The sequence below is a fragment of the Vigna unguiculata genome, chromosome 8, assembly GCF_004118075.2.
Source record: "Vigna unguiculata cultivar IT97K-499-35 chromosome 8, ASM411807v1, whole genome shotgun sequence".
Lineage (NCBI taxonomy): Eukaryota > Viridiplantae > Streptophyta > Magnoliopsida > Fabales > Fabaceae > Vigna > Vigna unguiculata.
In genome coordinates, this window is record NC_040286.1 from 37692938 (window position 1) to 37716911 (window position 23974).

Sequence of the window (23974 nt, forward strand, 5' to 3'; positions counted from 1 at the left end):
TGCTAAGACATTGCGATTGGTGCATAGCACCAAGTTGACACTCTACAGGACCACAACCATTCAAATTGCATAAAATATCCCATCTTTAAAGTTAATCTCATCATGAATATACACTGTTAGTTCCACTCAACTTGTTCACATTCATGAGGGTGTATTAGGATTGTATTGAAAGCTTTCAAACGTCAATTTGCGTTTTCCTATACAGTAAGGTGCAATATACTGAAGAGAACGTGGGATAAAACTTTCTCTCAAACTCACATTGTTACAAAAAACAGAAAAATGATGAACAAACACCTCAATATTTGGTCAAGAAGCAATCAAATTCATTCCAAAGAAACTTCTATGTAAGAAACCCAGGCTACCAAGTTACACTCTCATGTATCTAAGAAATTTTTTACACGGGAAAAATGAGACATGAAACTAGAAACTTGTCACGTTCAAATTAGACAAAACTAACCTTTATGGCATTCCATCAATCCAGAATCCAGAAGGAAAAATTGTGGAAATTAATTAGAACTAAATCTACAGTCTAAAAAAGTAGCTAGAGGGTATTTTAAAGAAACCTTATTGTTACACGGTAGAGTGAGTTGGTCCTATGTCTTTCCTTGATGAACAGTGCATTAGGAGTAATTTAATCATTGATGGCAAAGTCCAAAAATATTCCTTCTCTATTCCTTTTGTCTCCTTCGAGCTCCAAAACAAGAATAGCACATTCAACAGTTAAAGGGTATTAAAAAAGGGGGAATTATAGCAACAAGATCAAACAAAGAAGTACCATCTTCTCCTAAGCAAACAGTGGCTAAAATTGACAAGCCCAGATAAGCATTGCATTACCTAACCATTTATTCTCCACAATACTCCCTTCCAAATGCTACTCTGCATCATCATTTTGGACTCTACCTCTCACCCTTTTCCTCCTTCAAAAAGTCCCTTTGGCCACACATTTTTCTCCTATACTAACTTTCACCATTTTTCTCCTTGGCATCTTCTCCAACACCAGTCGATTCTAATCTCTGTTGCTATCATCAGGAATCAGTAACATGCACCCAAATGAAAAAAATAAACTATGAACAGCTAAAAATGATTATCTCCTATACATGCACTTCCAAGCCACTTCATTCCAAACCCCACCAAAATATAAAGAACACCCCAACTTCATATTTTACTCACTGCCAAATGGGTAGGCAAGGTAATGATCCTACTACCACTGTTAACTCCTCCATTGCTCTTCTTCAAGAAAGGTTTAGACAGTTGGAGAAGGTCAAAGAAAGAAGAGAGGGAAAGCAACTCCTTAAACTCTTGTCTTCTGAGAGCACTTCTTCATCTATTATGCAGAATCCCTCATCACAAAACTCTCATCATCATCAACAACATCAACAACACCAACAACATCAACAACAGCCAAGAATGGTGCCTCCTCTTCATAGGCCAATTCTCCATGATTCTCTTTCTCTTGGCCTCAACTTCACCACACAAGGTGATCACAACACCATGAACATGAAACCACCCCCATCCTCCAATTTATGGCCTCAGGGATCACCAACATCACGAAATTTTGATACCTCAGAAGTTGATACTTCTCTTCATCTGTAAATATGTTTACTGCTACTACTACTACTACTTTTCTCTGCTTCCTTCCCTAGTACCTTTATAGATGTATAATAATATAACCCTGTGTTCTGCATCGTTTTGTATCAGTAATCAAGGAGAATTTGTATCAGTTATGCTTCATTTTGTCGCTGGAAAGTATGTGAGTAACATATGAAATTCGTAATTGTATATGGACTTCCTTAAACAACAGTAACATCGTTTTTCATAGGCCAGAAAATGGTATTTTGGGGTTGCATGTTAGAAAAAACATAACCTAATTCCATAGTTAATTCGCAGATTCTTGTTTTCATCAGATGTTATATTGTTTTTCTGAAAAAATAATGTACAATATGAGTTATTGTGCAGCTCGTACATGTTAAAAAACAATCTTTTATGTTCGTGTGAATTCAATTTACATACTTCTGTTCTATCAACATTAACTTACATGCATTTGAGTTATAATTTAGTGATTTATACTCATATAACTAATCTTGCATAAGATTGAAAATTTGATCCATTTATATTAGTCCGATATTCCAGCATTTCATTGAAATTATAAAAAAAAATCAGCTTTTACTTTTAAGGCTAACCATTCTCGTTACATATTATTATTATTTACGTTTAAAACTTAAAAAAATTGCTATATGTATCAAAATATTTTTTGTGAAATATGCAAAGACATGAATGCATCATGCTGTACTCAAATATCAAATCACGCACTTATATACATCTAAACACGTGCGTTCAGACACACAAACACGACAATTATATTATGCTCTTTATGTATTTGGCAGTATCTCAAGGTGGCTTCTTGAACTTATATTTCTCGTGATATTGAAGGTAGAAAATATACTACATGTCATATTGTTGATTTCTAATGAAAAAATTTAAACATTCGACAATATTTTTGAGTTTGAAACAATTTTCACTAAGAAAAATGTGAATATATATTTATTTATGATGATTTCTTCAATGATGAAAGAATATGGATAATCTTTTAAGCACTTAATTACAAATTACAAGGATTTGCAACAATAATTAACATTACAAACTAGTTTTACACCATCATTACATAAGTATCGATGGACAATACGTACGTCGCAAACGTGTATATTTATATTTTTATTATTTAAAATAAAACAATGTTAAAGATATATAATTTTATTATTTTTATAAATAATTTATTAAAAAATACAAAAAATAATATAATTTAAAAAGATGTATGTATAGTTTTGTAAAAATAATAATAAAAAAATTATTTAACATTTAGTTCTAAAGAAAATTTATTTAAATATTTAAAAATAGAGAAAATTAGTCAATTATTTATTTTATTAAACAAATAAAATATTATTTATTTACTTATATACAAAGAAGAGACACAAATAACTTTAACTTCATTTTGTGCTATTTTTTAATCACATAATTTTACTATTTTACAAATAAAAGATAATTTATTTATTCATTGAATAAAAATGAATAATTATTTTTTTTTAAATTAAAGTTAATTAAATAATTTTTTGGCTACATAATTTATTTAATACTATTTTCATAAAATTATATATTTAAATATATTGTTTTTCTCTTTTTAATTAATTATTCATTAAAATAAAAAAAATATATTTTTTCGTATATTAAAAATATAAATACACATATATTAAATTTTTTAATTAAAAGATGAAAAAAGCTAGTTAAAGGTGTATTTTTATAATAGTATAAATAAAAAGTATTTTAAGAAATAACCGGTCAAAAATCCGAGAAGGGAAATAAATAACTTAGAGCGAAGTGTCGGAAACTAGTAGCATCCAGAAGCTTCGAACTCCATATTTTGATGAACACAACCAAATCAAAACCCTTCTAAAACCCTACCATTTCCCTGCTTAACCAAACTTTCTCAATTTCTCTATCGTGCTTGTGGCTACAATCTTCCTCTCTCACCTCTTCTTTCTCTCATCAATTCACTATGCACAGACTCTCCACCACTGCTCGCTCATCATCCGTCTCCGCCTTGTTGCGCTATGGCGGCGCACTTCGAAGGGACGTGCTTGCTCCCATTTCCTCTTCTCATTTAACTAAGGTACCCATTTCGTTTACCTTTCTCCCTTTGCGAATTGCTCTTCGTTTTGATTTTTCATGTCATAATCCCTAGCTTGCTATTCATGTTTGCCTCGGTAGCCAGGTTGTATATTTTTCTGTTAGTGATTATGTTTGTTTTTATAATATTCCGGACAGACATACTATATTTGTAGAAGAACGTTGATGGATTGTGTGGTGTTAGTTTATCTGATGTTCCTGGGATAACAAACACGTGTTGCAACCATTTTTAAATATTGTCGGCTTTTGTGTGTCCCTTTTTGTTTTTCTTGTGAGGAGCAGGTCGGCGAGAAGGACAGCCAAGCTAGATGGTTTTCTATTCTGGGCTCGGACAAATCCAGCACAATTGAATCTGCAAATCATCCGAACCTGAGAAAAGATTTGTTCTTGGGTAGACGATGTGAATCAACTGCTGCAGAATCTTCTGCTTCTAGTTCCCCTCCAGCCGAGAGATATGAATACCAAGCTGAGGTATGGCTGTTTTTCATCTTGTATGGTCTCTCTAGTGCGTATGGTATGGTTTGCCTTGAGCTTAACTTTGGATAATATGCATCATTCGCAGGTTAGTCGGCTCATGGACCTCATTGTTAACAGTTTATACAGTAACAAAGAAGTGTTTCTTAGGGAGCTTATAAGGTATGTTCTTTCGTACTTGTAGATTTTTTTTAGTACTACTACTATTTGCATATTTATTGTGTGGAAACCTTTTTGGCTGAGGTAGTATTGGTTCGTTTTTGCTGGTGATCCTATATACAATTATGTTGTTAGAGCATTTGTGTTTAGATGGTGTGAATACATTTATCTATATTAATATTATACTGGCTGTGGCAAGTGATCTCATGCAGATATACTACAATTATTTTCATGATCTGTTTTGAATAAATTATTCAAGTTTCTCCTTCATCCTTTTAGGAGACTATTTTTAAGAAGGGACTTAAAATTTTTAATATAGAATCCATGTACTTGATTATTATGAATGTATGTAATTGCGTGTTGCCCAATCTTCTAATCTATACATTTTTAATACAGCAATGCAAGTGATGCTTTGGATAAGCTGCGGTTTCTGAGTGTAACAGAACCTGGACTGTTGAAGGAGGAAGTTGATTTTGATATCCGAATTCAAACTGATAAGGATAATGGGATCATATCTATTACGTAAGAGAAGTAACTTTGATTATTATTTAATATACTATTATAATCTCAGTCATTGCTGCAACTTATGTTATATGCAGTGATACAGGCATTGGTATGACTAGGCAAGAGCTAGTTGATTGCCTTGGAACTATTGCTCAAAGTGGAACTGCAAAGTTTTTGAAGGCTTTAAAGGTCTTAATTTCTTCTGAAAGATGCTTTAAGATTTTACTGTCTTTATTTGCTTTTGCATTCATTTAATTTACCTTCTGACAAATGTTTATCATTTAAAAGGATAGCAAGGATGCTGGTGGTGACAACAATTTAATTGGTCAATTCGGTGTGGGATTTTATTCAGCTTTCCTGGTTTCTGATCGGGTATGAATTTTTGTGTAAAAGTAAATATGTCTTGGTCTTTCATTTTTTGTTTAATTTGGTAATTATATCAATTTGTGTTGTTTGAAGGTTGTTGTCTCAACAAAGAGTCCAAAATCTGATAAGCAATATGTTTGGGAAGGAGAGGCAAATGCTAGCTCATATACCATAACTGAGGAAACAGATCCTGAGAAGATGATTCCAAGAGGAACTCGTCTTACACTTTATCTCAAGGTATGTTGATAATCATCATTTTTGAACATTAAGTAATTATTTTAGTTTTCTTTTTCCCCGATCTTACAAATGTGATTTCATTATGGCCATTGCCACACTTCAGAGGGATGACAAAGGTTTTGCTCATCCAGAGCGGATTCAGAAGCTTGTGAAAAACTATTCACAATTTGTCTCGTTCCCAATATACACTTGGCAGGAAAAGGGATTCACCAAAGAAGTATGGCATCTAATCCTTATCTTTTCAATTTGGTAGCACTATCTATGATGAATATTACTTGTCTTGGGTTAATTTCGTTCTCCACTAGATTTTATAGTATTGATTTTTTCAGCTTTAATTGTATTTTGATCCCATTCTAGGTGGAAGTTGACGAGGATACAGACGAAGCTAAAAAGGATGGTCAAGATGAGAAGACTGAGGTAACATTTTGATTGTTCTGCATATGTGCCGAATCCAGTATTTTCATTGACGTGAATGTGTAATTGTCTAGCTGCTGCAAATTTACTCATTGGTTAGTGACTTTGAAATATTGTCATGACAGAAAAAGAAGAAAACTAAAACTGTTGTCGAGAAGTACTGGGATTGGGAGCTGGAAAATGAGACCCAACCAATCTGGGTGAGTTTTATGATTTCGAATTTCATGAGTTGCATTCATAAATATTTTAAAAAAATTATTAGTTGAATGAAGTGAAATTTGCTTTATTTTTGCAGCTCCGTAATCCTAAAGAAGTCACTAAGGAGGAGTACAATGAATTCTACAAGAAAACTTTTAATGAATACTTGGAGCCATTAGCATCCTCACACTTTACCACAGAGGTAAGGATTTTATGGTCTCAAGTGCAACCTTGCTTTGCGTAGTGGATACTTTTATTTGTTAACGAAAATTCATAGTTCGGCTGAAAACAAGATTAATAATGTAAAGTTTTCACCACATTCCTGGGGAGATTCAGTGTTACTGGTAATAATTCTGGTGGTTATTTTTATTGACACATGATGCTTGTTATTTCAGGGTGAGGTAGAATTTAGATCTATACTTTTCGTTCCGGCCTTTGCTCCCTCAGGGAAGGATGACATAATCAATCCCAAGACCAAGAACATAAGACTTTTCGTGAAGAGAGTGTTCATTTCAGATGACTTTGACGGAGAACTGGTATAACCATTTTGCTATCTACATTCTACAACCTTGAGTAGCTTGTTGCTATTGTCAAAATTGTATTATCGTGAACTTATTATGTGTTTGTTGAACAGTTCCCTCGATACTTAAGCTTTGTCAAAGGTGTTGTTGACTCAAATGATCTCCCACTTAATGTGTCACGTGAAATTCTTCAAGAGAGCCGCATAGTAAGTGGATAGGGCAATGTGAATATGCTTCATGTTTACATCTGGATCCCTATTTTATCATACCAGTTGTGTCTTGCTTAACTTTTTCCGTGTTGCTTGAAGGTGCGGATTATGAGGAAGCGTTTAGTTCGGAAAGCTTTTGACATGATTTTGGGAATATCCATGAGTGAGAACAGAGAGGTATATTATTATTCTGAAAATTGTTCATTGTATACACAGTTTCTTTTATTGTTTCTGAAGTTGTAGAGTATGTAGGATAAATTTAGGTGTAGAAGTAAAAGGATAGTCTTTTGTTAGTATTTTACAGGCTGATTTGTTCTGTATGCAGGACTATGAGAAGTTCTGGGAGAACTTTGGCAAACACTTGAAATTGGGTTGCATTGAAGACCGTGAGAATCACAAGCGTATTGCTCCATTGCTTCGCTTTTTCTCATCCCAAAGTGAAGAAGAACTGATTGGCTTAGATGAATATGTTGAGAACATGAAACCTGACCAAAAAGATATTTATTATATTGCTTCTGACAGTGTGACTAGTGCGAAGAACACACCTTTCCTGGAGAAACTTGCGGAGAAGGATCTTGAAGTAATCTTTGTTTTCTTACTAGAGTTTATAACTTTGTATCTTTTAAGTACTTATTTCTATCAATTAATAATACTTATATTGGTGTTTTTGCTATGTAATTTTTCAGGTGCTGTTTTTGATTGATCCAATAGATGAAGTTGCCATTCAAAACCTTAAATCATACAAGGAAAAGAATTTTGTTGACATTAGCAAAGAAGACTTGGATCTAGGTTTAACTTCTTTCTTCTCTAAACTTCATCTCAATAATTTGATTAGACAAACACTCGCATTTAGTTTACCAGTTATTTGTTAGTCTCTGGCAAATCTTACTGTCGACAATTTTGTGAATTCAGAGCTTTGTTTTTTATTGTTCAAGATTGTTACGCATTTGTTGTTTCTGCAGGCGATAAGAATGAGGAAAAGGAAAAAGAAATGAAGCAGGAATTTGGCCAAACATGTGACTGGATCAAGAAACGACTGGGAGATAAAGTCGCAAGTGTGCAAATTTCAAACCGACTTAGCTCTTCACCTTGTGTTCTGGTGTCTGGGAAATTCGGTTGGTCTGCAAACATGGAAAGGTTGTCCTCTTTTCTTTGATTGATCTTGTATTTTGAACGTTTAAGTAACAATGTGCAACATGTAACCAAACTTGCTGCAGGCTGATGAAGGCACAGAGTATGGGTGATGCATCCAGCTTGGAATTCATGAGGAGCAGAAGAGTGTTTGAGATCAACCCTGACCATGCCATTATCAGGAATTTGGATGTAAGATAAATGGAAATTCCTATTTCTTCGTCATGATTACAAATTGAAAAATTATGATAACGCAATCAAATGGGTAATTTTCAGGCGGCATACAAAACAAATCCCGATGATGAAGATGCCCTCAGAGCTATCGATCTTTTGTATGATGCAGCCTTGGTTTCCAGTGGTTTTACGGTGAGCTCATGCTTAATATTATTATTATTTTTATGAATGTCATTTAAGTTTCCTTCGTGAAGTCCTTAAGTCGTATCTTTTGATTCGTGTTGGTGTGCAGCCTGATAATCCAGCACAACTTGGAGGGAAGATATACGAGATGATGGGTATGGCTCTCACAGGTAAATGGTCGACAAATGATCAGTTCCAGTCCACTGTAACGCAGCCCCATATCCCAGAAACTGTAGAAGCTGAGGTTGTCGAACCTACTGAGGCTGGCGGTCAGAAGTGAGAGGATAGTCATGATGACATTTTTGTTTTTTCCCCTTCCCTTCTGCTCACGGGTGAAGTTGTGTTCTTGAAGAACATGGGTGTTGGTAGTAACCATTTATAGATATCATGAGGAATTGTGTGGCAATGCTATATCTGGAAGCACGTATAATTTCATCCTTTCGATTGTTTAGTTAGTCAAAAAAATCCAGCATTGCCGAGTATCATATTTTAATTAGCTTTTCTTTTGTTTTGGGATAAAGAAACGATATTAATTTAGATAAAGATTTCTTACGGCAGCATCTGACATAAGAATGACTGCCATAGAACAGTTGCTGCTGTGCTCTGATACCTGCGCGGTGGTCCATTATTAGATTGGGTTGTGGGGGCTGCCAACTAGGCACAATTTAAGTTACAATTTTTTTCTGAAGATAAGGCGTTGTCTTTTTGGTCAATGCATTGTCGTTTTCAACACCCAAAATAAATTGAATGATGAACACTTAGTACGGTAATGTGATGTGATTGAACATTTTATAATTCAGGACAAATTTTCGGTGTAATTTAAAAATAATAGATTTTAAATAAATTCAGGTATGGATAAAAAATACTAGCTTCTTGAAGGAAGGTGTGTTTTAAATTACTTGAGTTAAAAATAATTAGCTGAAATTATTTGAAAAAAATGTATTTATTCTGTAAATTTTTCAATTACTTAAAGTGCTACTTAAACTATGTTATTGTCATTATATCCTTTTTACTACCGGATATTTAAACGGAAATATATAAGTTCAACGGAGAAGCACATTAGCATTTAAATGGACGTATTTAATTATTTTAACAAACCATGCAATAAGTTGGCGTTCCACTCATTGGTTGTGGTCACTAAGCCATATGGAAATAGTGCTAACAGAACACTCCAAGTCTCTTCACACTTTCTTTTTAACATCTATTTACTGTTTGTTAAAATCCATGTAGGTCCTACTACTTTAGGGATGAAACTCACCGAATGAGAAATGAGACCCATTAGGACCCGTATAAATTGTACTCAACAGAAGAGAGAATGAGAAATGAGTTTATTGGTAGTATTTATCATTACGTAGTATTGGCATCCTTATGGCACACTGCAATTCATTGGTAAGTAAGCTGTATAGACAAATATGAACACCCAATAGGTTGAATGAGTTGTTGGCTCGATGGTTTGCAGGACACCCAATTTGATTGAAGATGCTATTCAGTTCATGATAAATAAACTCAACATATGTTACGTGCACTTCAATGTCATATCAAAGATTCCCTGCAGGGCACAACACAAATATTCAAATTTAGTAAAGGGTGATGGTGCAAAAGACTGTAGCTATGCATAGGGTTATGCTATTTAATTTAATGGGTAAAAGTCACAGTGGAAGCACAGATGCATTTGACACACAGGACTGGAAAAAACAGTTAGCCTTGCTGAATAGATACGGAAGCATTCAGTGGGACTGAAGATTCAAAATCAAAGCGTTAAAAAGAATGAATTAGGGTTGGATATAACACTGCCATTTGCCGCAGTGGCAAGTTGATCGTGACGATGCTGCAAAGAGCACATAAGGAATTGAGAGAATGAGAAATTAGAAAGAAAAGTAATTCTTTTGGAAAGTAATGATAGAGTAACAATTACCCCCCCCAGAAGAAATATTACTCCGATAAAACTCACTTCCTTAAAAAAATCTACCTTCAAAATTCTCCCACTTCTTACCCTCAAACAACAAACCCCAATAGTTATTGGGGCAATCATTTATAAACTAAAAATTTTAGTCTTCCTGAAATGAAATTACAAACAACAGTGTAATTAACACCAGATGCATATAAGTACAATTGAAACTGATGATAAAATTAAGTGACATGCAGACTCAAATTTTTCGATGCTCGGAGATTCACCTATGCTGATGAGATTGAAAACCAACAAAGTAATAATCATAAAAACTGAAACAAAAAGTACTTCAATATGAGACAGAAAATAAGGAACAAGTTCCTATGAACAGAACAAAGCAGGGTGTTCGACAAAATTTATCAAGATATCGAATACCATTTGAATGATGGACATCCTCTTTGGTCAAAAGATGCCTTTTGCAATTATATTATTGCCTGTTGATACAGTATAGCATGGCTTTTACGGTACCTACGATGAATTTGAAAATGTGGGTGAGTGAGATACATTTCAGACTACAGAACTCAGTTTACATAGGCTTCTATCTTAAAGTGAATTTTAGGCACAGTAAGTAGATATAGGAAGTATTGAATCTATGCTTTAGATGAATCTACGCTTACCTGCTTAAGTTCTCAAATAAAATCTTTCTGAGCGAGGATCACCATGGAAAATGCTGAGTAAAAGTGTTGAATCACAAATATCCATGCTAGCATTCAATCAACTTAATGCCTGTTGGTAAAAATTCGGGTAAGGCGTGTCAATGATATAAAGTTTATTCAAGGGAAAATCAATTAGCGATAAGCAAACCTTGGGACTTACTATTGCAGAAAAGTAATTATATGAAGGCAAAAAGAACAAATGGTCTTCCTCAATAACACTGATACAAAACAGAATGCCTACCTCAACCCAGCTACACCCCTTTACTTTTAGACCAACGCAGAAGTAATACTTTCGCATAACAACACTCTCTAACTGCTTTGGATCCCACAAAACTTCTTTCTCACATTCTGCATCCACTTTGGTGGCATGAACTTATTCCTACTCTAGGTCCGATCCAAGATTGTCAAACTAAAGATCATACCCAAGATTGGAAGAAGGGAGGAAACATACAAATCATGGGATCGTAAATTAACTGAAAAGTTCTACTAAAACTAAGAAACTGAACTATAGGGAAAACGGGGGTGATACGAAGCACAAAAAACCTCTCGAATTTAGATTTATAGAGCCTCTGTTAATTTTCACAATGTTCCTTATTTTGCACAGTCTCAGCCCAACCTAACAAGCTAACTATCTCAACAATGACCAACACTAATAGACATATAACAATTGTCCATCACAAAAGTTGCGTAGACTCAAATACCAAGGAATGCTTATTAGATTACGCATTTCCTACTAAGCACAATAGGACCTACACATAGAAAAGGCATCAAAGAACAAGTTGCACAAATCGAAACATACCCAAGTTATTTTTGGAAGAAATCATCATGTTTTCCAACTTTTGAGCAGCCTTAGTCATCCCTTGGGTGTTGTATGCCTGGATCATGCAAGCGAAAGTGATGCTATCAGGTTCACATTTTCTTTCTCTCATGGCCATGAAAAACTCGCTCATCTTTTTTAGGTCACCAGCCTGCCCATAGGCGCTAATTATGCAATTAAAGAAGGGAGTATCCAACACTACATCAGAATTATCAACATGCCTCATGATTGACTCAACTTTGTCGATACGTCCAACTTTGCTATATGCACTGACAAGTGAGCAATAAGTAATAGAATTAGGCTTCACTCCAAGATGCTTCATTTTTAGAAAGTGTTGATCCATCTTCTCAATTTCTCCAGCTTTGCCAAACACCTCAATGACAGTATTATATGTGACAATTGTTGGAGTGAAAAACCTTCTCTCCATGAAATCCATGACAGTCTTCATCTTCTTATACATGCCAGCTTTGCCATAGGACTTTATCATCAAATTGAATGTCGTTAAGTCTGGTTTTATGCCCATTAGCTGAAATTCATCATACCACTTCTCCATCTTATCAATTTGCCCATCCTTTCCAAGTGCCCCAACAAAAGAATTCAGCGTGAAAACATCTGGGTGGCAGTTGCCATTTTCAATCATATCATTCAATGTATTATCCATCTGTTCAAACATGCCAGCCTTACCATAACCATCAATTATGGAATTATACGTCACAGAGTTACATTGGATGCCCAGAAATGACATCTCCGCAAGGACATGTTCAATCAAATCAAAACGACGAAATTTTGCACAACAACTGACAAGAATAGAATATGTATATATATCTGGTTCGCAGTCAACAACCGATTTCATATCTTCAATAGTAGAAAGTGCCTGATCAAGGAGACCACTATGACCGTAAGCACTTACAAGAGCAGTGTAGACATCAACAGTAGGTTTAAGCCCTTCAGAATACATGATCTCAAAGAGATGGGAAGCCTCTTCAGGCTGTCTGCACTTGCCAAGCATCATCAACAGTTTTGCATATGTTTGGCATCGTGGTTCATACCAGCATTGCTTTCGAAGAAGTGCAAAAATCTGCAAAAGGAAATAGGTTGTACTTCAGACACACCTGAACACAAATATTAATCTTAAAAATCAATTGCAGTCACGTTCCCCGACCTAAACAAATCTACTCAGGTCGTACATTCATAGACCAGGAAATATTTCAAATTCAAATCAGCCCTAGGTTTTTTGCAGAAGAAATATGTGATTGCATGAAGGCCAAATGAATCAGGTCAACGACTGAATCAAGATTTGTCGCTCAAAAATTAAGATTTACATAATTCTCCAAGTCATGCCCATTGGAAAAATTTCAGTCACATTCAAAATGAAAAGTTAAGCAGTAAATACAAAGCATCACATGATATTGTTCGAATTTAAACACCTGGCAAGATTTCCAGAACATCACACTTTACACACTACTCTCATCTGTCCACAAAAACCAACAGTAGCAACTCCAAAATTTCATAACCCCAAGAATAGCTCAATCTAGTCAGTATAACACAACTGACCATTGCATTGCACTCAATCCAAAAGTTAAAATTCTCAAAACATGTCAATGAATTAAAGGTAGATGAAACCATCATCCCCAATGATTATAAACTCGGTGAAAGGGCTAAATTATCCCTAATTTGATTATTTGAATAACTCAGTGTCCACTTAAGGTGCTTCATTCAAAAAAAAAAAAAAAAAAAAAAAAAACAAATCAATCTCCAACCAATGAAGATTGGTTCCAGTTCCGCAGAAAATCCCCTCATCATGGAAGTGTGTAAATTTAGAACTGAACAGCATCTAAAACAAAAATTGTGTTTGCCTCAAGAGCGGATTGCCAACGACGGCGTTTGATGGCGTCATCTAGGGCTTCGAGAAGGGCCTTGGGCCAGAGCTGTTTATGGGAGTTGGACTTGGCCTTGTTCTGAACGCCTCTAATGGCAGCTTCGGTTCGGAGAATGCGCGACAACTCCTTCTTCGGCTCTTTCACCAGCCCCGCACTCCCTGCTTTCGCCCTCCGCTTCAACGACTCCACGTGAAAACGACGCCGTGTCTTTGGAAGGGCCTTGTCGGTTGCAGGAGCGAAGGGTGTGGCGGAGGTGACACCGGACGACCATGTCAAGTTCATTGCAGACCCACGCAACAACCAGAGGACTCACATCTTTTGTGATAAAAAAATAAAAAATGATTATTATAATGTATATTAAAATTAAAAAATAATATTAATAAAATAATTATTTAAATTTTAAAATTTTATTTAAATAATAAAATTGAAAGATAAAAAATTTAATATTATATAAATATTTAAATTTTCAATGGTTATTATGATTTAAATATTCATAAATATTTATTAAATATTTTAGGGAGTTTAATGTATTTATTAATACTAAATATCTATAACTATATATAAAGGGGATTCCCTCTTTTGTGTCCACATTTCATAATTCCAATTTTACCCTTTATAATTTAATTATTTATTAAATTTTTAAAAATTAACGGTTACTTTTACAAGTTTTTATAAAATTATTTACTTATCTCTTTTTTCTTTTTTTCTCTTACTATTCATCAACAATTATTTTTCTCTTATTTTTTCCGTACATTTTATTTTATTTTTTATAAATATACTTTTATTTTGTTTATTAAATTAATAACATTACAATATTATCAATTATTAATATAATTTAAAAAATGCGTACACACAGGCGCGATAGCGCCTGTGTTTACACTAGTATTTATAACGTAAATAATATTATATAAATATTTAAATTTAAATGTAATATATAATGTATATTAATATTTATAATAAATCCGCATACATTATCGAGAAATGGTTTTGGAGATTGACCTGGCATAGTTTTGTCAAAACAAAAGATAACAGTGTTAACTTAACGCTCCTTGCAACCGCGTGGACCGGTCACCGTTAATAAATACCAGCCTCCTTCCCTTCCCACTCCCACTCACGGAGTCACAGTTCAAACGAAAAAATATCAGTTTGATTATTCTATTTCCGTTTCTCCTTCATTCGCCGTTTCACTCTTTTTCACCGTTTCTTCCCTCCTTTGACCTAACCCACCCCTCTCCTTGTGTTTGTGTTTTGTGTGAAGAAGATACTTTACCTTCTCTTCCCCTCTCTCTGGTAATTTTCTTCTCCTTTTCAATCAATTGTTTGTTCTTTTTTTCTTTAAGCATATATTTGTTTTGATTCTGTGAATTTCGATCCACCACGTTCAACGATTGAAAACATTCTTTGTAGCAATTTTGTTAGTCTGAATTTCATTGTCAACTTGTGCTGTGGGTCGTTTGAGTTTTCTCTTCATCGTATGATTTGATTATTTGATTACGAGCAAACTTGTCTGACATCAATTTTTCTGTTAGAGATTGATTGCATTTCTCTCCAGCTTCTTTTGTACTGGTTTTGCATAACAGTGATGGATTTTTGTTGTGATTATTGTGCGGGATACGATCATTTGCCTTTTTCGAATTTATTTGTTTTTTGCCATCAGTTTGTGGAAAAATTAGGGCCTGATTGATTACTAAATAGTTTGATATTTTTACTCTCTCCGATCTCTGGCTCTTGCTTTGGATGAAAGCCTGCACCTGTTGGCAGATTATGAATTTTCTCCAGTTCCTTTTACTGTAACAATGAATATGTGTAGTTGCTTACAAACTAAATCTTTTTTGTCGGGTATGGTCACTAGGTTTTAACAAAAACTGAAGCCTTTGCCGCAAAATCATGCACCCTCCACGACAGCAGTCACAAGGTGGTGAAGGACTACGAACTTCTCTGTCTCTAGTTTCTTCAGATCCACGCCTTTCCCTTGACGAGCCTAGATCAAACACTGGCAATCTCCGTGAATCTCCGACTGAAAGTGCCAGTTCTCGGGAAATTTGGCCTGTTGCTGCAGCAATAAAAAGGGAGAGTGATTGCCCTGATCAGGCAGTTATACGTCGTGTTTCTGGTTCTGACAAAATTACTCTTCATGACGTTGCAAGAGAACGAGTTGATATAATATGTGAAAAAATGGTTCATCTACCTTGCGAATTTCTTGACGAACTGAAAAACGAACTTCGAGTTATCCTTGAAGGAGGTAATGGCTCGCAACATAGAGAGGAATTTTTTATTTTGCAGAAGCTTGTTCAGAGCAGATCTGATTTAACAACCAAGACATTGGCAAGAACACATCGTGTGCAGCTCGAAATCCTTGTTGCCATAAATACTGGAATTCAGGGATTTTTACATCCTAGCATCAATCTATCTCAGGCTTCATTGATTGAGATATTTCTATATAAGAGATGCAGAAACCTAGCTTGTGGGAGCCAGCTTCCTGCTGAAGATTGTACCTGTGAGACATGCACCAATGGAAATGGTTTCTGCAATCTTTGCATGTGTGTTATCTGCAGTAAGTTTGACTTTGAAGTAAATACATGCCGCTGGATTGGATGTGATTTGTGTTCTCATTGGACTCACACTGATTGTGCCATTCGCGAGCAACTTATTTGTATGGGCCCTTCTACACAGAATGGAACAGGGCCAAGCGAAATGGTTTTTAAGTGTCAAGCATGCAATAGGACTTCAGAACTGCTGGGTTGGGTTAAAGATGTCTTTCAGCATTGTGCACTGTCATGGGATGGAGAGGCCCTGATTAGGGAACTTGATTTTGTCAGTAGGATCTTTCATGGAAGTAAAGACCCACGAGGGAGGAAACTCCATTGGAAGTCTGACGATCTCAAGGAAAATTTAAGAAGTGGCAAAGTGGAAACTACGGCTGCATGCACAGCAATATTGATGTTTTTCAAAGGTACAAGTTTTCTAGTTTATCCTCAAAATTGTAGTTAGTATAATGTAATTAGTTAGTGAGGCAATACTGATGTTAAAGTATTGGTAGTTTTATTCATTATCTTTTCTTTTTGTTCTAACCAATACGTTTCATATGCGAAGAGCTTGAGCTGGACTCTCAAAAGACCCTGGAAAATGTTGAAAGTGGAAGTGGAAGACTGATTGTTCCACAGGAAGCATGCAATAGAATTTCAGAGGTGGTGCATGAGGCTGTAAGAAATATGGAAATGGTAGCCAATGAGAAGATGAGAATGTTCAAGAAGGCTCGGTTGTCTTTTGATGCTTGTGAACGTGAATTAGCAGACAAGGCCAGAGAAGCAGGAGAACTAAAAATGGATAGGCAAAAAAAGAAGTTAGAGATTGAAGAACTAGAGAGAATTGTGAGGCTTAAAAGTGCAGAGGCTGATATGTTCCAGACGAAGGCTAATGAAGCTAAAAGAGAAGCTGAGCGGCTCCAGAGGATTCTTCTTGCCAAGTCTGATAAATCAGAAGAAGAATATACCAGCAATTATTTGAAGCAAAGATTAAGTGAGGCCGAGGCTGAGAAGCAGTATCTGTATGAGAAGATCAAAATGCAGGAGTCTTCGCGTATATTGCAAAGCAGTGGTGGCGGTGACCCCTTGGTGTTTTCCAAAATCCATGATCTTCTCTATAGTGTTCCTCCCAGTGCAGATGGCCCATCTAATGACGGCCATCCTTTTCGAACAAACCCATAAGCATTGACTTAGTGTATGCATATTGTAATCGTCTACCTATATAATAGTAATATTATTTTATTACGCAATTGATGCAGTTGGTGTCACTAGGTTCGAGACGTTCCAGACAATGTAACCCTTCATGGGAAGAGATAGGAAGAGGTAGTAGTAATTTGTTGTCGTATGCGGTTTATATTTGAATACATTAAGTTATTAAATGTCTTGATTTGTGAAATCTAATTACCTAATCATTATGTTTGGCATGGTTGAATACATTGTTATTGACTGTCTTGATTTGTGGAATTCAATTAGCTAATCAATATGCTTAGCATTATGATGAGTTATTCAGTACTACAAATCAAATAGATGTGGAGAATATTGGATTTTATTGATAAAATGGAACTGACGGTACAAAGAAGTGTTTTTCTCTCCTTACTAGAAAAATGGGATATTCATCTTTTTGACAGATGCAGCTGAGTGTGGCATGTCCCTGTTCATGGGGGTTTGATCATTAGCCTCTGGAGATCGGTGGAACGATACCATGTTTGCAAACGTCAAAGCAGCACTGATTCCGTGGCATCTTATTGAAGAGCTTTGGCATACATTTGGTGTGACAATCCTTGCATTGTTGACAAACAAACCTGTTCTCCCGCTGTTGGTGATGTTGATCATCCTATTTGGAATGCTGGAGGGAACCACAGAGCCATTTGGAAAACGTAATAGGTGACTGAGCAGCAAGGGTGTTGGAATAGAATGGCTGAGTATGAAATCATGCAGCTTTTCCAGAGATATGGAGAATTGTGATAGTTCATCATCATTTGGCATTAGGAATGTCAAATCATTGCTTCTGAATGAATTTTGCTGGCTGTTGAGAATTTTGAGGAGGATGACAAATCCATAGTAAGACCTGTTTCTCATGTCAGTCATGGCTGCCTCTAGGTCGGTTTGGTTGAATGAAATTGTTGACTGACATTCAGCAATGGCAAAGAGGAGGGTAAGAAGTGCCACAGACCAGAGAGCCATTACAGGGTAAGAACTTGAATGTTTACTGTTGTGTGTTTTGTGTGATGAATGCATTGCCATCTCAATTTGCTTGGTATATATAGCAACCTTTATGTTTGAGGCTTATGTTGTCACACTTTTTACCTCTGTTAGAAGGTAGGCCGTAGGCCGGTTATGCATGAAGAGGTACCTAGAATGCAGTAGTTAGTTCAGAAAGCTGGGAATGCTTTAGGCATCTTGGTATAACAGATAGAAAAGATAAATGAAAAAAAAAAAAGGAGTTATATGTAAAATTTGAAATTGAATTTAAATTAATTGCAACTTTTAAAAATGTAAAACCAATAATCAATGATGATTTTTTTCAATTATCTGAAAGTTGAGTTGAACTTAGTAATGGCAACTGTGCCTGCAGATAGTTGGATTTGCTTAAAAAATATTCACGGGTTATTTTATATTCATACGTATTATGGAAATTTTTGGATCTTTTCACAATTTTAATTTCTAAAATTTTAAATAAAATTATATATAGATCATTATTTTATATATAAAATTAAATGAAGAAATAATTTTATCATATTATTCAAACAAAACTGTGTTATAAAATATTAGTACAAAATAAGTTATTATAAGTTTAAACAATTTTTTTATTTCATTAATATAATTAAAACACACACATATATATATGATTAAATTATAAAATATTAACTAAAATATTTTACTCATTTGGTATATATTAGATTTTTGTCATAGACATACATTTTGTTCATCCCTACTTTATACTAACTGAGTCTCTATCTTATGCATATTTTTGTTTTGTCTTAATTAGACAATTAAGAGTGATTATTGTGACTTAAGCCCCGAAAATCAGGTAGCCATCTCATTCATTCCTATGTACGAAACAATATATAGGTAATTGGAATGAAAATTATTAGTTAAATAGACTTTTTTTTATTTCATAATAAGATATTTTAATTTTGTCTCCTATAATCTTAATTTAGTACAATTATTTAAAAATGAATTAATATAATTTATTATAACAAACTTATCATAATAAAGTTAATATACCGATATTTGACATTTATTATTCATAGCATATAATTAACTGATCATGTCTCAATAGTTATTCAAGTTATATCATTGTAAAATAATTATCATAATAGAAGAAATTATATTAATTTTCATATATTTAAGTTGTAAACTTTAAAAATAAGTAAATATAAAACTTATAATTCAATTGTTTTAAATATGTTAATACAACTTTTATACTGATATTTAAAAATTGTTTACATCATTACATACAGTTCAGTTCAATTGTAAAATCCAAACATCATTTAACACAAAAAATATTTAATGACATTAAATTAAGAAAATTATATCTATTTATTTTTAACTTAAATTCATAATATATCAAAATCTGATACATTAACAAATTCTAATTTCATGTTTAATTTAATTACAACAAATATATTTAATTTTATCTTTTAATTTAATACTCACCACGTTTTTCTTGTAAGCATAATTATTGTTATTGCTAACTAAAAGCAAAAATTTAATTCGTAATAAGAATTATTTGAGTATTTTAATTAGTTAGATAAGAAAGTAAGAGAATATGTGAATTAGTTTAATCAACGCATTTACTATTTGTCATATACTTAAATGGCATAGCAGAAAAAGTTTTTTTCTTTTCTGCGAATCTTGGATTGAGAATCTTAGTTTTTCCAATGAATCATTTTCATCTCACTTTCATTCAATATGATTCTCATGGAAGATTGGGAATCCAAACTTTTCTGGCAGAGAAAAAAGTTACAATTACATTAAAAAGACTATATTAACCTTTTTGCAACTCGTAATGTTACATATTCCAAAAATCATATAGATAAAAGAATAACTGAAAATTAATTAAAAAAAATCAATGATCAATTAAAGTCATACACTTCTTTTAATTGATTTTTTTTTAGAACAGAACAATTTGGTTTAGTGTGTAATTTGATACATTAGAATTGATATACAATTGAATCAAAATATATATTATTACACTTTTTCATCTTTATATTTGATAAAAAACAAATATCTTTCAGTTATAAATTTCTTCTTTTTGCGCAATTAACATTTAATTTCTCTAATTTAAATTATCTTCATCCTATGTCCAGTGCACATTTTATTTCTATTAATGAGCATTAATTCCTTAGAGTGAAGAAAAACCATCAACAAACATTGAGTTTATAAAATTCAAAGATATGCACACCATTTATTTCTTTTTACACTTTTTGTCTCAAATACAAACTTCATATTTTTTTTTATCAATGAACTCTTTAAAAGGTGTCAATTATGGAAATATATATTAAACATGAATTCAATAATTAATATAACAACAAGAAGATAATTCAAAAGAAAAATCAACAACAAAATATCCAAATCAAGACCCATCTAAACCTAACCTAAAAGTGTGAAACTCACAAAAGATTAAGAAGAAGATAAAGTTGAAGTGATGCTATGAATATCTTTAAGAATCATTCTATAATATTTTTTTCAAACTTCAAAAGAAGATGATTTTTTTTCTTAGCTTTTTCTTCTTTGTGACTCTTGTAGAAGCGAATAGAGAATTTAGATTCTCTGCTGGTCTTTTTTTTTCTTTTACTGTGTCTTCATAATATATTAATTACCATTAATTTTGATGTTTTAAAATGTATTAAAAAAATATTTAAAACACCAACACAATATATTTTTAATGCTTAACAGATGATAGCAAAAAAAAAACCAGTAAAAAATATGGACTCACAAATAGAACATTTCAATTATGTAATATTTATTGGAATCAATGGTAAGTTTAGGACCACCAAAGGTCCTAGGATCACTAAAACATTAAAATTGGAGCATCATGGACACAATAATGTGAGGACAAAAGTTAAAATTGCATTTGATGTCATTTTTATTTTTATTTTTATTTTCATGAAATGGTATTCTTCAATGCTAAGAGATTAATATTACACCTTCCATGGTGAACAATGTCAATCCAATGGTAGTGTGCATGACCTGTTCACACTAAGCATAGTTTTTCGGCCACCCAACATCTCTATGATCATGACTGGTTTTTTATGTCTTCATTTGAAGTAGTGGAAAATTTGGTATCATCAATTTCAATATGTTCAAAAAATTGTGATACATCAATGTTGTCATAGCAACACACCAACTTTAACTTTAGAACAGATTTTCCATGTCATCCAAGTTGAATTTTTGATCAAATTTTTCACACAAAAAAATCTACATTTAAGTTTTTCATATATGCCAAGAACACACTTTAATTTAATCACATTTATAGAGTTTGATTCATGACCTAAACAAGGAGGGTGTTTAAAGTGTGAAATTTGTTTTTTTTTATAACTATATTGTTCATTTTTCCTACAGCAATCCAAAAGATAACAATTAGTGTTTTTTTTTTTTATTTAAATGGACTATGATACTTTGGTACTATCAATTTTTATAGTACCACTTAACAATCATGAATACTACTATTTTATTTTAAAAAAATTGTTTATATTTATTTCTATTAATTAAATATAATATTTCATTATGAAAAAGAGATATTAAAGTGGAAGCAAAAACGAAAAAAGATGGATGTGATAAACGTTATTTTTTGTATAAATAATCTAAAACACGAATTCAAGTATACATAGATATTATTTAATTATTTGGCATCTTTTAAAATTTGCATCACACATGGCTAAGCTGATATTTTCTTGAAAGTGTTGTTAATATCTCACACTGTAATAACAACCATTTTTCACTTTCTTAAATATTGATTCTAAATGCTTAATCAACATTGCATTAAATTAGCAACCTCTCATAAATATATAACTTTAGAATCTTTCAATAAACACCTAAAGTTGATTGTGGTAATTGTTTCTATTAATGAAAGTCTTGATTACCATCTCAAATATTTGTAATTGTTTTAAAAACAATGTTACAAATAATTTCTATATGGTTATATAATAATTACTTGTATTTATTAACAAGTACACTTTAAAAGTTATAAAACGAACTGTATTCATAAAAAAATTAGTTAGTAACTTAGTTATATTTTGACTTTTTATTCGTTTAGTCCTTATATTTCTTATATTTTTCTTTTATTATTTTTATTTTTTTAAAGACTCAATGTTATATTTTTTTATAAAATTGATGTTAATACTATTCGAAATGTTTTACTTATCAAAATTTAAAATAAAAAATAATTTAAATTTTGATACGTGGTACCAAATTTTGTCATTAAATACCTTAATAATGATTTCAATTTCATTTTTTTAAAATTAAAGACTATATTAAATCTTTAAAAGAAACAAAAAATTCAATTGAGTAGAAAAAATATAAAAACTAAAATAAATAAAAATCCAAATATAAAAGACCAAATTCTAATTAAAAAAAAAAAAACATGTATTCCTTTTATGAATTAAAAGTAAGTACTTATCTCTAAAAAAAATTTGGCCAACATATTAGCAACATGAAATGCTTTAAATTGATTCAGCTGTTGAAAAATTGAAGTGGCATTTGTTTGAAGTGGGATTTGTGTCTCCACCAAAGGTGGGGGACACCCTCTTAATCAAATACCCTCCAAACGTTACCTTCTATCTCAGTAAAACAAAAATTATTTCTCAAATCTTCGATCTCACCGATCACTTAGTGTGTGATTACGTGTCAAATTAATGTAAAATTGATTAAAATTAATTTTTTAATATAAAATCGGTATGTGTTTGGTTTTCAAAATTCATTAAAAAATAAAAACTTATATTAAATAAGAAGTAATTAGTTCTTATTTTTATGTTAAACAATTGATTCAACCAAAAACAATTCTTCAACGCGAAACCAAACACTTTTAATACGCGAAACCAAACACTCTTAATATGCTAAATCCATTTCAAGACAATCTTAGAGATTATAATCTTCCATGTCCATTTTATAAACCCATCTTCGTCACCATGTCTTCTTCACACCCATTATTATAAACTATAAACACCTAGCTAACAGACATATCTTTATTATATTACAAAAGTTCAAAATTAATCAACTTGATCAACAGTGTTCACAACCTAATTAATTCAGGGTTGCAGACATTTGCATAGATTAAAATGAGCATAGCAAAGGTTGCTATCAAGCTTGGTCAAGACAAGGTTGTGTGTCAGGAAAATAGATAGGTGAGCTAAATTATAATGTCTTTTGTCTTTTTTCATTTTTGTCTCTATTTTGTTTATGTTGACAACTTCGGACTTGTACATATGTTACGGTTGTCCATTCATTTTCTTCGTGAAAAATATGACATTCATGGAGTTATATTGTTAAGAATAATTTCAATCTATCTCTCCCTTTTTATAACATTTTCAACGGATTAAATATACACTATAACAAAAATTATTTTAGCTAACAACACAAAATTGTGAGTTAAATTATAAAAATTGTGAGTTAAAGTTTAAACAATAATTTTTTAAGTGTAGTCTAGGTAAACATAGTTATAGATAATAAGTCACGATTTTCAGTATGACAATAATTTTAAAATCATTGTTTAAAATCCTCATAAAAGGTAACAATCTTGATACATGTTTCTTAAAACTTCACATTTTCAACCCTATGAGTTCTCGATGTTTGCAATCTAAAATCAAAGGAAGGGAAGAAATTAAAATTTTTCGTTTTTTGAACTAAGTTTTGCATTTTAGTAAAAAAATGAGGGAGAGAATATTTCTAATCT

The 23974-nt window shown here is 32.7% G+C and overlaps 5 protein-coding genes across 5 annotated transcripts; 3 read left to right on the forward strand and 2 right to left on the reverse strand.

The window, feature by feature from the left end:
* Positions 1-933: 933 nt before the first annotated feature.
* On the forward strand, positions 934-1795 carry LOC114193937. The gene has a single exon (XM_028083939.1). It carries the CDS (start codon positions 1051-1053, stop codon positions 1591-1593), a length of 543 nt encoding a protein of 180 aa, XP_027939740.1. The 5' UTR covers positions 934-1050; the 3' UTR covers positions 1594-1795.
* A 1575-nt stretch (positions 1796-3370) lies between these two features.
* Positions 3371-9021, forward strand: LOC114194640 (heat shock protein 90-6, mitochondrial). The gene is made up of 20 exons (XM_028084987.1): positions 3371-3664; positions 3964-4152; positions 4244-4317; positions 4711-4836; positions 4914-5007; positions 5107-5190; positions 5278-5421; positions 5525-5638; positions 5779-5838; positions 5961-6035; positions 6131-6235; positions 6429-6569; positions 6668-6760; positions 6863-6940; positions 7089-7343; positions 7450-7552; positions 7726-7900; positions 7981-8086; positions 8171-8260; positions 8361-9021. The coding sequence occupies exons 1-20, from the start codon at positions 3551-3553 to the stop codon at positions 8529-8531; spliced, it is 2391 nt and encodes a 796-aa protein (XP_027940788.1). The 5' UTR covers positions 3371-3550; the 3' UTR covers positions 8532-9021.
* Positions 9022-9559: 538 nt separating this feature from the next.
* LOC114195560 (pentatricopeptide repeat-containing protein At3g53170) lies at positions 9560-13866 on the reverse strand. Its single transcript, XM_028086068.1, has 5 exons — positions 13529-13866; positions 11655-12750; positions 10817-10925; positions 10575-10667; positions 9560-9800 (listed from the first exon to the last, which is right to left on the reverse strand). Exons 1-3 carry the CDS (start codon positions 13832-13834, stop codon positions 10903-10905), a joined length of 1425 nt encoding a protein of 474 aa, XP_027941869.1. The 5' UTR covers positions 13835-13866; the 3' UTR covers positions 9560-9800; positions 10575-10667; positions 10817-10902.
* Positions 13867-14642: 776 nt separating this feature from the next.
* Positions 14643-17509, forward strand: LOC114194173 (OBERON-like protein). The gene is made up of 3 exons (XM_028084265.1): positions 14643-14842; positions 15405-16505; positions 16646-17509. The coding sequence occupies exons 2-3, from the start codon at positions 15440-15442 to the stop codon at positions 17257-17259; spliced, it is 1680 nt and encodes a 559-aa protein (XP_027940066.1). The 5' UTR covers positions 14643-14842; positions 15405-15439; the 3' UTR covers positions 17260-17509.
* A 7-nt stretch (positions 17510-17516) lies between these two features.
* LOC114194174 lies at positions 17517-18465 on the reverse strand. Its single transcript, XM_028084266.1, has one exon. It carries the CDS (start codon positions 18319-18321, stop codon positions 17674-17676), a length of 648 nt encoding a protein of 215 aa, XP_027940067.1. The 5' UTR covers positions 18322-18465; the 3' UTR covers positions 17517-17673.
* Between the last annotated feature and the right edge of the window lie 5509 nt (positions 18466-23974).

Excerpts from the sequence above, each read along its gene's own strand:
- LOC114194173 (XM_028084265.1), top strand. The coding sequence starts at position 15,440 with ATGCACCCTCCACGACAGCAGTCACAAGGTGGTGAAGGACTACGAACT. Across the intron at positions 16,506-16,645 it reads AATATTGATGTTTTTCAAAG|AGCTTGAGCTGGACTCTCAA; the intron begins GTACAAGTTTTC and ends TCATATGCGAAG.
- LOC114194640 (XM_028084987.1), top strand. The coding sequence starts at position 3,551 with ATGCACAGACTCTCCACCACTGCTCGCTCATCATCCGTCTCCGCCTTG. Across the intron at positions 3,665-3,963 it reads CCTCTTCTCATTTAACTAAG|GTCGGCGAGAAGGACAGCCA; the intron begins GTACCCATTTCG and ends TGTGAGGAGCAG. Across the intron at positions 6,761-6,862 it reads TTCTTCAAGAGAGCCGCATA|GTGCGGATTATGAGGAAGCG; the intron begins GTAAGTGGATAG and ends TGTTGCTTGAAG.
- LOC114194174 (XM_028084266.1), bottom strand. The coding sequence starts at position 18,321 with ATGGCAATGCATTCATCACACAAAACACACAACAGTAAACATTCAAGT.
- LOC114195560 (XM_028086068.1), bottom strand. The coding sequence starts at position 13,834 with ATGAACTTGACATGGTCGTCCGGTGTCACCTCCGCCACACCCTTCGCT. Across the intron at positions 12,751-13,528 it reads GTTGGCAATCCGCTCTTGAG|ATTTTTGCACTTCTTCGAAA; the intron begins GCAAACACAATT and ends TTCCTTTTGCAG. Across the intron at positions 10,926-11,654 it reads TTCTTCCAAAAATAACTTGG|GCATTAAGTTGATTGAATGC; the intron begins GTATGTTTCGAT and ends TTTTACCAACAG.
- LOC114193937 (XM_028083939.1), top strand. The coding sequence starts at position 1,051 with ATGAAAAAAATAAACTATGAACAGCTAAAAATGATTATCTCCTATACA.